The sequence below is a fragment of the Glossina fuscipes genome, unplaced genomic scaffold (genome assembly GCF_014805625.2).
Source record: "Glossina fuscipes isolate IAEA_lab_2018 unplaced genomic scaffold, Yale_Gfus_2 0, whole genome shotgun sequence".
NCBI classification, from domain to species: domain Eukaryota; kingdom Metazoa; phylum Arthropoda; class Insecta; order Diptera; family Glossinidae; genus Glossina; species Glossina fuscipes.
The window spans coordinates 40,241,922-40,255,907 of NW_023998414.1; the positions used below are offsets into that span (position 1 = coordinate 40,241,922).

At 33.3% G+C, this 13,986-nt stretch overlaps 1 protein-coding gene across 4 annotated transcripts in view; it reads right to left on the bottom strand.

The window, feature by feature from the left end:
- LOC119644242 (teneurin-a) overlaps positions 1-13,986 on the bottom strand; it is a 444,303-nt gene that overhangs the window by 178,810 nt on the left and 251,507 nt on the right. For all 4 annotated transcript variants that reach the window (XM_038043783.1, XM_038043776.1, XM_038043796.1 and 1 more), the window contains one exon: positions 6,585-6,854. In XM_038043783.1, coding sequence (XP_037899711.1) covers positions 6,585-6,854 — 270 coding nt within the window. The remainder of the gene's footprint in view (positions 1-6,584; positions 6,855-13,986) is intronic.

Genomic DNA, 13,986 nt, shown 5'->3' on the forward strand with positions numbered 1-13,986 from the left:
ATACTTAAAATGTTTTCGTTCTTGTTGTTGTTGATGTTGTTGTTGTTGTTATTATTATTGTTATTGTTGTCATTTCATTGTACGTACATCCTACCAAAGTTATAGAAGACGTAACTGAATGTTGAAGGTGAACGCCTTGTGCTTTTTTAAAGAAGCCTCTCGTTTTTCTTATTTTTTTTTCTTATTTTTTTTTTTTTTTTTTTTGTGCATTTTCGCAAAGAAGAAAAATGATGCCTTGTGAATCACGGCAAATTTACTGTAAGGCTTGTCTTGTGTTTTTAGCATAAATTGACACTGAATTTTAAAATTTCTTCATTACGATCGTTTCCACGGTGTGTGTACAGTTAAAGTTAAAGGTGTGTATAGAAAAACACTTGTACACTAATCAGGGTGTTCTTGACGTTACGGTATATTGGCATACAAACTGAGGGAAATTGGTTATTAGACACGTTTGGCTGTACACACTAGACGGACGGCACAGACTGATGCGTGCATTCTTATAAATGTCACTTATCGTATATCTAAGGCAAGTGACCAGAGGATACTAAGCTTATTTTCTTTCAACATTTTTCCTTTAACTAATAATATTGACACAAGCAACGGTGCAACGAATGAAAAGTGGCAAAATGCTTTGCAAAACGCATGAAGTGCTTGATGCACAAAGTCTTTATTTAAGTGTCACGACATGGTTGAGAAATAATTGCAATTATTAAGTGCGATGTTGCATAAAAAGTGCGTACTTTTATTATTGCCTTTGAGCAACGTTTTTTTTTATTCAAGTCAACGCGTTAAAGCGAATCTGACAAATACCTTTAATACAATTGATGAGCGTGAATAATGGACCCGTTGTAGCTAATATACTTGCTCATCTGCATGCCATGTTCATATTTTGCAACCATGATTACAACGTGCACCTTAATTCTTCTCCCAGTCATAGCTTTCTTAAATTGAAAAACGAAATTCGAAGACTAGTCTAATCAGCTGCACTTCTAATATCGATATTTAATATCGTAATCTTTGCTACCTGTTTGAAGAAACAGAATAAACAAATTTGGCTTCAGCGTCCGCCTGCTACGATCTCTATTAGCGGAACTAAGCGCCTTGAACTAAGGGATGGAAAGCATGTATCTCGAAGTGCCCCATGTGCTACAAGCGAAAGAAGTGTGCTCTGCTTCTTCGTTCATTCTTTGACACAAGTCTCAATCGTTGTCTGCTTGTACGTTGAAGCGGCCGAGACAACTTGACAAGTTTCCATAATCGGTCAGAATTTAGGTTAAGAGAACATATTCCACCCTTTGTTGCTCAACATTGTGAGACAAATGAGAGGATAGGTCTGGCTTCCTTTCGAGCCATTTTCTCGTCGATGTTGTCACTCGACGAACACATTCCGTATGATAGCTGTTTTATACTTGTGCATGTTGTGGGTGTAAAAAGATATGTCCGTCATTTGTTCACATGTATATATATTCTTACCTCAACTGTGTAGATATATGAAAATGAGAAATAAATTCATTCAATTTGCAGATGCAGTCAATCACATTAACTCACAAACGAAGCTTGTCTTCAAAGCGAAGAAAGGAAATGATTGAAGGAAACGGCCGCAGCCTATTGGGTCTCTGTGCCCACTCGATAAGTGTTATGCGTTTATCGACTGAAGACTCACTATAGCTCAAAGTAAACTCTACCACACAGAGATTTTCACCCGCGAGTATTTACTTGCAAGTCACTGTTCTAATCTACTCGGATGCTGTTGCGGACGCCAATTTGATTTGAAGGCTTAATAAATTTTAGACTATTAAATATTTTTATAAACAATTTGTGGCTGTGCACAGAATTGTCTTAAATCTATCGGACTATCATACGCATCGATTCAATAATGAAAACACACACACACATATATATATATATAGAAAAACTCGAACAAGGTGATGGGTGTCCATGGTTCAAGGCGCATTCAGCTTTCCCACTTGCTTTAAATTGAATACTTAGCAGTCACTTCATTGTCTTGAAATGTGCTTTTGCTTACCTGAGATAAGGCTCATTTAACTTGGGCAACAGTTGGCAAATGTTGCGAACGCTTTCCTTATTTGTTCATTTCTCCCACTTTTGGCGAACGGGTGTTCGTTCGGTTATCGTTGGGAACGAACAAAAAAAAAAGGAAAATTAATCGGATTGTGCTGCAAAAAAGAGTAGCACGAAAATGCAAACAACAAATCGTAGCGATTTGTTAAAAAATGCTGTAACACCCACACAGCTCTAACAACTAAAGTAGCCATATAACATACATTATGTATATATATATATATACACGTAAGCACCTACGTGTCACAAAAGTTGATGTTTAAAGTTCAACTAATTCCTTTCGTGTCATTTTTTTTATTCGTTTTCTTTTTTTCTTTTCATATTATTTTTTATTTCGTTTCTGTTTTTTCCAAATGCATGACTGCTTTCTATTTAGTCCTGTAACAATTTTCGGACAGAAAAAAAAAAATTCTCAAGTCTTCATATACATCGTTGATGAATATTTGTTGCGCTAGCCTTCTGTGTTCTTCTCTTTCTGCTGCATATAGGCCAAACTAGTGTACATGAGCTACGGTATTCTATTTGCAAGATATTCTCTTAGATAATATTTGATTCAACTGCAATTTGTTACATCTTTTAGTGTTTTCGAAAAATCTCGATTAACGGGAAATTGTAAATCGATTTAATTAGCTCCAGCTCTTCAGACCTCCGTTCGTGACTCTTTCTTTAAAACTTGTATAAAACACCTTAATATTATTATTTATTACTGAAACATTTCTAGTTACCGCACCAAGGCTGAAACAGTTGGGAATAAACGCGAAAAGATACCTTAACAAGCAGGAAAATTAAAGTAAAGCTAATCTGAATCCATTCTCAAAAAGAAGAAAATTTTTTTTTTTTACAGTTTCCGATTTGCAGTTTATTAGGGTAGATCTAATTGGATATCGGCCCTGAGCGTTTTAGGCATTCGGAGCAAATAAAATGCAAAGAAGTAAGAATCCGTTCAACCCGTACATCGATGCTTACATTTACTGTAGATATACGGCACACTGTGAAGCAAGGCCCGCTGTCAAAAACATAGCCCAAAGCTAGAGGAGTGAAATGCTGGCGACTGAAAACTCTTTCAATCCGTATGCAAACCTTCTAAGGGAACTATTGAATCTTCTGAATTGTAATCGAAGGAACTGCAAATTGCTTTGGAACGCTTTATGTTTAAAGAACTAAAGATTGTTTAAGCTCACTTTCGCTCACAGTATTGCAGAAGATATGTCTAATGCTTGCAATCATTTATTCTGTAATAAGTTTATCTCATATAAGAGACGCACTGTACGCTACTCTAAACGTATTAAGCGTTGAAAGCTGAAGATCATAGGTTTACTTTTAAATTTTTGAATAGAGATTTTAAAGGTCGCCCCATTAACATCTCCATTAACACTTTCTATTAAGTAAGGACGTCGCGTCCTGTCAACATTTCGATATTTAAAGCACTAAGCGGTAAAAGACAGATATAGAAAGTTGAAGATTGATATTGAAAGTATTAGACACCTTCGAGAATCAAGTCCGTTTTCTCCAAAACCCATGGGAGTTTAATTAGCGCCTTGAGAGCTATGAATAACTATTGAAAGACATACCGTAAATCGCTTTAACAATATTAGCCGAGACGAAACTTTGAGCTCCATTCAATTCACATATAAGTAGAAGACTTGTTCCGTAGACAACATAAACGAGAGCAAACGATTTTTAGTGTAAGCTATATACCATGTAACTTCTGACCAAATATTTTCTTCGAATTGAAAAGAGACGGCTTTGAACGCTTTGCATAGTAAAAGAAGAATGAAGCAGAGACAGAGGCAGAGACCTAAGAGCCCCTTAACTCAGAGTTGTCTTATAAGGCCAAAATAAATATCAATAATGAGTGTTTCAAGTGTCGATTTAAACTGAACAAAATCTCTTTTCTGTTTTTGTTGCATTTGTCGTTGCATTAGAACTTTAAATTCATGTCTTTGCTTTTGTAACACTCTGCAGTTCCTTCTTTTAAGTTTTTCTCTTTCTTTATTTTTAGTTTTTTTTCTTTCGTTTTTCCTTCTTTTTTTTTTTTTTTTTTTAGTATAAAAATGACAATTTAAATAATTGTCTACCACGCTTGCGTGTCATAAAGAAAAGTGATGCTGCTGTCTACGTTCGTGTGAAAACCCACTCTACTTGTTCTTTTAGGTTTTTTTTTTTTTTTTTTTCTTGCATCATTATACTATGCAAATAATCTACAATTTAAGGTGCAAATTTCACATGCAGGGAGAAATATATACATGCATACATACATACATACATATATATATATATCTATATATATATATATATATAGAGAGAGAGAGAGAGAGAGAGAGAGAGATTGTTTTTTTTTTCATATTTTGTGCTTTTTTCTATTTCGTTTTTGTCTACTTTAGCAGAAGGGAGAGAAGGAAAGGAAGAAAAAAAAAAAAAGGAGAGAAACAAAAAACTAATGATGATGATTTGTGTTCGTGCAACAAACTGCGCAAAATGTTTCAACGAAGATGTGTGGACTAAAAAAACTGGGTATAGCGTATAGCATACGAAAGGAAAATTACCACAACACTATCATTCTATACTGAAAGTGATAAGCATAAGAATAAAGCAAATTATCTATGTTTGCGTGCCATGTGCATCTGTGTGGGTTTTATAGTCATGAAAATGTAAAAAAAAAAAAAAATGAAATATATCTTGAAAAACGATGTGAAAATTAATTTCTTGCCACTTTTTCTGTTACTCATACTCTGAGTTCTTATTAAAGATGGAAAGGTTTTTAAATTGTTTTAGTAAATTTTTAATTTAAAATCATTGCTTTATTATTGTTAAACTAAAAGTTTAATAGCTTTATGCAGCGAAATTCTGCGGTTGGCAACGCCGCATAGTCTATTCAGCTAAACGTGAACGCTTAACACCTTACATAAGTTTGAAACGAAATAAACGGCAGACTACTCGAAGATCAATTGCTTCAGTTCTGAAAACTCTCGCACCATTGCGCGAAGGAATGGAGGGATGGAAACCAAAAATGGGTTTGCAAAAACTGCTAAATTAATGAAAAATTTTACATTACATTACATTATTAAGACCGGGAGTACGACGAAAGTGCGATGAATTTTCCGCGATACTATCATCCATCCAATCATGCAATATTTAAATTTGAAAAATACATATTCACACAGGGTGAAGGACAAGTTGAAAAGTTCAGTCGCGATCGAATCTTTGGTCCCCGTCACCGTTATCATCATAAAAAGGCAAAAAAGTAAAACAAGTACATTTTTATGCTCTACAATATGCAGAGTGGGCGAGGCTGATTTCTTTTATTTTCAAAATAAAAGCTTTTGTCGGATGAACACGTAGGCGTTGTTGACGTGTCCTTTGAAATGTTTAAGCCACTTCCAAATTCTTTTGCAAATTTCTAGACAATATCTTCATATTTGCGTCTGGGCTTATCGAGAAACGTTATCATAAGATCTGTTTCTATATTCAACTTTAGCACGCACATCTACTATTTCCTTCCCCCTTCGAATAGTAAATACACAGCCTTCTGACATCATTATACCGTCAGCTACCTCAGACAACTTTGCTTTTCGATCTTCCAAAACAATTTTGTGCACTTGTTCGAAATAGAATGAAACCAATGCCGAATTTGGGCAGCCACAGCGTTTAACATCATCGTCGTTTGTATGGTCGCGTTTAAAATCAGCAAACCTACCTCCTATTCTCTTTCTTTCAATGCAATCCACAATCCACAATCCACAAGCCACAAAAATTCTTTCAACTCATTCCCTTGCTTGAACAATATTTTTTCCTATTAAAAGGCAATGCTTCGTCAACACAGGATATTCAGATTTTTCCGTTGTTTCGAAAACCTAACAAGTAGCGCCACTCACACAACTATGACTTGTAAATCAATGGTCAGACTATTGTGAGACTTTGACACACTTCGTTTGAAGTTTGATACTGACTAAAAGTCATATGGGTGTGTCACTAGCGAAGACAGATCCGACGAACTTGTGCACTGATGTCTCACAGTGAAAACGAATTAATTCTGGGCATTAAATGATGAATATATGTATAATAGAATAACAGATATAAAGTCTCGGTTAGTTAGATTAGAAAGCCAATTATCATTGATTGTAATTTAGCGCTTCTCAGTTCTTAAGAGTGCGTCATCGACGAACAGGTCGACTTTCAAACTCGTTATTTACCCACCGATTAGAAAAAAAAAAAAACATCAAGTTTTTATATCACTTTCTCTGAACGCAAGAACTGCTGTAAAAGGCAAGAAGAAGAGGGACAGCGGGCCAGAGGTAAATCTATTCAAAATTATATCCATCAACCCTATCAAGAATATATATATCTTACAAAGCCGTTGATAAGTTGTTCGTAGCTGCATAACCAGAATGATAAATTTAGTATGTACGCATCTTCTGGCAGTGGGTATGAAAAGAAGTAGTAAGGAGAAAAAGAATTGACAAAATAATACGTATATGTTTGTGAAGAATATGTGCACATACCTGGATGGTGAGTAGGGCGAATAATGCGGTGTATGGGCTGAGTGTGAATTACGCAATGGAAATGCTGGCATCACCAAGGGCTGTGAACCGCTCATTTGACAATGAGGACCACCAGGGCCAGCGACAGGCATTCCACCACCTCCGCCACCGCCTCCACCAGCACCGCCACCGCCGCGATCATGGCCACCATGACCGCCAATGGTGTTATTACCCGTTGACATACTTTGTGGCATTTGTTGCTGATGTGCCGAGCCGGGCATGGGACCCAATCTATAAGACAGCAAAGCAGAAATAAAAAAGAAATGAACTCTTTATAAAGGCTCCATTAAATTATTTTACATGTATATATATATATATATATATATATATATATACGCACACATATATATTCATACAAAGTCGCGTCATATGCTATTGAATTATTGTCAAAAGCGACGCTTTGCTTATACAAATATGTTATGTAGATTGTCGTTGTAAATATTTTTCATTTAATAAAATTTCGCGCTCTCGTGGAGAAGAAATAAAAACAAAAAGCAAATAATATAAACGGAAATTTTAAATTAAAAGACATAAATCAATAGTTATGCAAGCAGGATATAACAAAAGGACCTTCTGAGTAATCCGCCCAGCTTGCGTATGGAAAGAGAAAGTGCAATATTTACTCATACAAACGCTCATATACACACACATATATACACATTTAATTTTTTGTCTGTCATTTGTTGGTAAAGTGCAAAGTATTAACGACCATATTTAAACGGATATAAACCCAAAGGCTATTTTCATATATTACTGCAACACAGACAAACGCGGACGTTCACACAATTCAATAAGTGTTTGCATTTTGGATTTCCTATGGGAAATTGATTAATTCACATAAGCTTATAGCAAATATTACAAAAATAAAAGCAATTATTATTATACGGTTTTCTTTTTCTTTTTTTTTTTTTTTTTTTTAAGTTTTAGAAAATTCAATGTTTTTCTTAAATTTTAAGTTTTAAAATATTCTCTCTGAAATATACATACGGCTATATACATACAGATGCCTAACTTTCATTCGACTCTATTTTTTTAAACAATTAAATGTCATATTCCGTCCGTCCGTCCTTGTCAGATTGCCTCATAAAATTTGTCATTACGGACGTTCAGCAGCCATAATAATGTAATTTAGAATGTGTTCCTTTATAACTTAATTTTATCACACACATATTTTGTGCTTGACGAGTATATTCGTCATCGACAAATTTAAAAGCAATTTTTAAAATGCACATTCTCCAGAGAAGTCGACTAAGTTAATTAGTACAAATCGGAATAGAGTAAATAAATTCTCTACGCGAGAGAAGTGATGGGGAGATATCTAGAGGCCTGATCTTAAAAGCCCACAAAAGTATTTTCTTTTGAAGAAATTAATTTACTTTCTTTGCATTTAAAATTGTTATATAAATTTCAGTTTTATATATCTATTGATTTAATTACTCTGTGTAAGTATCTGTGCCCTTCTGAATGGAGTGCAAAAAAGTATCTGCCCAGCCTATAAAGTAGAGTCTTAAGTTCTTTGTTTTCCTCTTCAATTAACTGTATATGGAGACGGAATGATTGTAGTTTGTCTACAAATGCCAACGACAGTATTTTTATTTATTTGTTTATTTATTTTTTGATAATACAAGTCTGTCCAGCAAACCTCGCGAGCAGCAGTTGTTTTTCCTTAATTATGGGATTTCCCTGATAATTACGATAAGGATTTACTTTACTGATACTTTATTTCTGTGCTTGAGCTATGAAAATCGGCGTTTTTTGCGCTTGGATAATGCATAGAAGTGTTCAATGCTCAAAAGAACCCATTTCCATATAAATAAACTCTCTTTGATTCAGTTTCTACTGTGGTTGCTGCCTAACTGAGCAGGCAAGCTGGTGAGTACCAATTCGATGTTCTCGGGTTCAAATTTGATTTTGGTAAACGATACTTGGTCTTAGCTATAGCCAATGTTCACCTCTTTCTCCTTTCTTACTTCTTTGGTCATAATAAAAAAAAAAAAACATAGTTTACCTCACTGTCCTTCAACGTCATTGATTTATAATAGGCTTTTACAGTGACTAAGCAAAGCTCGGCAAAGCAAAATGCCTTAGCAATGTAGTTAATATGGTCGACTTTCGAAAGTTCCACGCGAACATGGTGCCAACTGATTGTCGAATCGCCGTTGAAAATTTGCTCGATGCGATCGATACTGTCGTGAAACATGCGAGAGACGTTTGTGGGAGAAATTGCGGACTAAGTATGAAATTAAACGATAAAATTTTTTAGTCTTAACCAAAGTGAGCCCGTAAACATAAATATACTCGGTAAGCATTAAATTTATGTATCTTTGGGTTTGTGCTTTTAGAAATCCTGAAGGGATTTCTACCACACACACCTGCTATTTACTGTTTTTGAAGTTGAAGGTTTAACACGTAGCCATAGACAAAACTTTAATTTTTGGTCGGTTGTTTGTGGTCGAAGAACTCCATTTGAATTTTTGCTTAATACTATGTTGTTTTATCAATAAATCAACGATACACATTTATACCTATTTACAGGCAAACACTTTGAAAAAGGGCTTATATATATATATGTATATTTTTAAAATATTTAATTAAACTCAACGTTTAACTAAGGCTTCCTGACGTTTGGGAAAGCATACAGAGAAATACGTTTACATTAAACATTCGCGAAGCGAATGCAAATATTATGGTCATTTAGTGTGCATAGGATTTTAAGACCTTTGAAATGAACGGCACGCATACTCATATTTAATACTTATGTCTAGTTAATTAGTGTTTAGAAAACTTGCTAATAAATGAGTTTGAATTTAATAAATACCGTCGTGATGGTTGTTTCGCTCATATTGTTGTTGTTGTTGTTATTATTTGTTGCTTTTATCATTATTACTGATAAACATTTACTAATGCATTTTCAGTTGCACTCCTTCCGTTTCTTTCCATCTTTTTTCGACAATTTTATAAAAGTTCGTTTCGCTTAAAATGGTATTAAATAGTTTCCATTGCATACTTTTGGTTGTTAGCTAAAAATTGTTTTCACAGTCTAAACAATTTTTCCATAAAATTATATGCTCGCGAATATACGCGTATAAGTACATAAGTATAAGCATAACATGCATGGATCTCTATACCGGTATTTATTATAAAACCAAACATTTAGCATTTAATCTATGAAAACGAGTTTGTGGATAAGTTTGAGAAGATATTAACACTAAATTTTCAAAATAAATATGCTTTAAAATAAATTTATTTATTTATTAATGCGGAAATAAATATTCTATCTTTAGATAGTTCTTTTAATATTAATACAAAATTTGTATAATTTAATGAGATTTCATTGCTACGTTTAATACTCATCTAAAAGATATACACACCCCAATATAGCAGGTAATATGTTAAGAATAACATGAATTGCGAATGTGAATCTCTGCTAATTTCGAGCGTAACTTCTTTCGCAAAAAAAGGGGGAAAAAAAAAATTAAAATTTCCGCATTCGACTGGGTGCGCACGGCCGATGTCTTCTCTTTTATAAGCGCTATTTACATCTGTTATGGGTCACAAATAACGACCAAAAAAAAAAAAAAAAAAAGAAGAAGAACTGCTTGTTTTTGCTCTTGAGAACAAAGGTGGTCTCACTTTATATTGCAGTGTGGGCGGGTTCCTGACCAATTTTCAATAACGATGGAAACACAGACATAACTAGATGAACTTAGTATTGCGACTGATCGCACACATTATGGGATCTGAAATTATATACACTGTAAAGGGTCTATGAAGCTTGCAACCACGTGTTGCAGATGTCCAAGCATATGGGAAAAATCTCATTACTATGAGACATCTAATGTTTTCGTCAAGCAGATAGTTTTATTTAAGTGACGAAGAAAATGTTTAGAAATTGCACTAATGTCACGAAGACTCTAAAGCCTTCTTTTATATGTTACAAATGTTTGGCTAAAACGCATATACTCCCATCTTGCGATGTTGGGTACGTTTCTTCAAGCTTTCATAATTAGTTCATCAAAAACGAAACGAAAAAAAGACAAGTCCGCAATGAAGACCAATATATTTACCCTCATACTTTAAAACCTACTACATATTTCTTCCAGTTACAATGATGTTAAAATATGAGAGGTTTGTCGTAAGCGAAAACACCGCATAGTCCATCGCTCATACAATGTCATTGTTTTATGTATTATGAACATTTTGCTACACAACCTTGACCGTCGGTCTAATGTGAGCTGTGTTGTGCTTACTTATGTTAAGTACATGCAAAGCAAGCGTTCTATACGCAGATGGAACAGATTTCTCCGCAAATCAAAGTCTTTTCACAAAGCTACTCGGGTTTCTCAGTGTTCTCGTCCCCACGTCCCACCAGCGGAACTAATCGCCTTTGGAATAACCTGCACAGTAGTGATCCTTCCTGCGGTACCTCAGTCGAACGCTCACAAACACTATATTCTACCTCCACTACTCCTCTCTACCCACCATGCTCACATAGGGACCATCCACTAAACGGCTGGTCACACGAATATAAAAAAAGAAAAAATTATGCTCCAATTCGACTAATACTAATACAATATGTAATGAGAATTCTTTTTCTATATATTAACTCACAGCGCTGGACAACAGCGGATAAGTAATGAATTGTAACATTTATGGGACTTGCAACCAAACGATTCAATCTATATAAGTAACAAATGCTACCGACTTTGCGTCAATGAAAGAAAAGTCCCTGTAGACTGCGTAATAATCTCAATAATTTCTGTTAAGGTACAATTATTTGATTAATTAATTATATAGGCGAAGAAAAGTTAAAGTTTTTATTAAATACATTTATAGTAAAAAAAAAAAAACTGAAAAACATATTATATTTTAATCAAATAAATCCCTCAATTTCTCATACATAAACCGGAGGCCGTAAAATGTAACCTTAATAAAAACGTATTATTATTATTATTATTATTATTATAATTTTAGACTAATGAAATAAATTCTTAGACTAAAAAAAAAGAAGACATTTGAGCACTAGCAACACAGGCTATCGGCTCTAATTTAAATAAATGGATATTAGATAATGAGCTTAGTAGTATTAAAAAAGTAATATATTGAATTGATATTCTGTTCTGAAGCTGATTGTAGAATGTTAATAAAAACGTAAAATATGAATATAGTATGGAATTTTAGAATAAATATGTAATATATTTACAAATATTTTAATACATATACACATACATACTTTCAGGGATATTATCAAAAATGGAATTCTACCACTCTTGCCATAGTCGTAACGTCTGCTGTATGATGTTTTATAAGAGTGTAAAAAAACCACTAACAAGATTTTGTTTCTTTTTTTTTTTCTGTTCACAAAGAGCAGAGCAAAAAACCTAAAATCTGTTTCAAAGTGTTTTTTCTGCGGCGGTTTTTTTTCTTTTTCGTTCTTTTTTTTTTTTCATTTTAATGCTTGGCTACATGTTGTCTATTTGTTAAACTACATGTTGGTTGCTTCTTCTTTTTTTTTCATTTTATGTTGTGCATAGAAAAAACACATGTTTATACTTACATTTAATTATAAAGTATAAGTCATAGCGTACTAAATATGATGTAAACAGGTTAGATAAGCTATGTTCACTCTTTAATGCCAAGATTGCCTATTCATCATATCATTGTTGACAATAAAAGAGATCAGTTTTGCTAATAACTAATGCTTGCCGTAGCGCTATCGTCCAATGACGAACGCTTGTACAAAATTTCACATTTCTTATCTCACAGCCTATCAAAAATTGCATACATATACATTGCTTTGTATGCTTGTGTTACAAACGCAAAGGCAAACTAATTCTATTGTAAGATTTGGTGAAGTGCATAAAACTGAACAAAAACAAATAAAAAAACAAAAAAAAGAGAAAAAAGAATACCAGGAAAAAATGTTTTTACTTTATAAGATTATTTATATTTGCTAATAGGATGTTTTAGTAAATACGTATAGAGAGGGGTTGTTTGTCTCAACTTGTAAAAAAAAAAAAAAAAAAAAGAAGAAAAAAATGTTATCCGCTTCGATGCTTTATGTTTGCTTACAATTCTGTGGATTATCGCACAAACACACATACAAACATTCATACAGATATACAAACATTAGCACACATACCCATATGACACCATATATAAAAATTTATATATTATATATGTATAGTTTATATGCAAATGTTTCCCGGCCAATTGGTACACACGAATATGCGATTTTCATTTCCCATATATATATATATATATTCTCGAAGCGTACTTTGTACCAAGACTCTTCCTACTTAACATTCTTATTATAGAATCAAATGTAGCATATGTTGAGGTTAAAGTAATCTTTAAAAAGAAAATATACTTTTCTTGAGTGATGTAATATTAAACTAATTGCATACTTTTTGGGTGATTACGAATAAAAATGAATATAAAAAATAACTCGAAAGCAAACGATATTGCGTTGGTTTAAATTAATAATTGGATAGAAACCTTTTTCCTTTATGACGATGTCTGTTGGTTACCATTGATATTGAGAACATTGTCAACTGACAACAAAACCCTCGTCATAAACTGCAACGAGTAAAACAAATAATCAGCTCTTGCAAGTAGATTGAAAAGTTTTTCTTTTTTTTCCCCTTCTTTTTTTATGTAGGCTTTTAAAGCCGCAAATGTTTTCAATATTTAAAAAGAAGAAGCTTTTTTTTCTTTTCTCGCATTAAACTTCCATTCCGTGTAAAATGATTTACACTGAAATCAAAAATGGCTTAAAAGTTTCGATGTAAATTTTGATATTCATTAGAAGAATTTATAACGAATTTATTCAACGAAGTTTTTTTTTCTTTGCAGCATTTGAAAAGCGGTCGTTTATCGTTTATTTAACTTAATGAAAACTATCTGCTTGTTTGGGATAAAGTGAAAAACAAACACGAAAAGAAAGAATCATATCACGTGACTAATAATACCCTCAGATATTTTAAGCCGTAAGCTTGTTCTTTTTTTTTTTTTTTTTTTTGTAAGAACTGAAGAGCATACACATGCACACACATACATACTTATCCTAGCGCAATATATAAAATTTGTTTTTTTTTTTTTTTTCATTCACTTAACATGTACCTTATACCAATATATAGCTTAAATGATCAAAGCATTTATAATTTGTGAGTTGTTTTTTCTTCTTTAGTGAACGCTTTGTTAAATACCTAACGGGGAAATTTGAGGTTGGAGGGCGTATATTGTATTTTCTTATATTCTCTTATATCTCACATAATCAGGTAATTTGTGTTCTCATGTGGACGATAAGAAATATGATGATGGCAAACGACGAAAAATCCACCAACAAATGTTTGTGAATTCA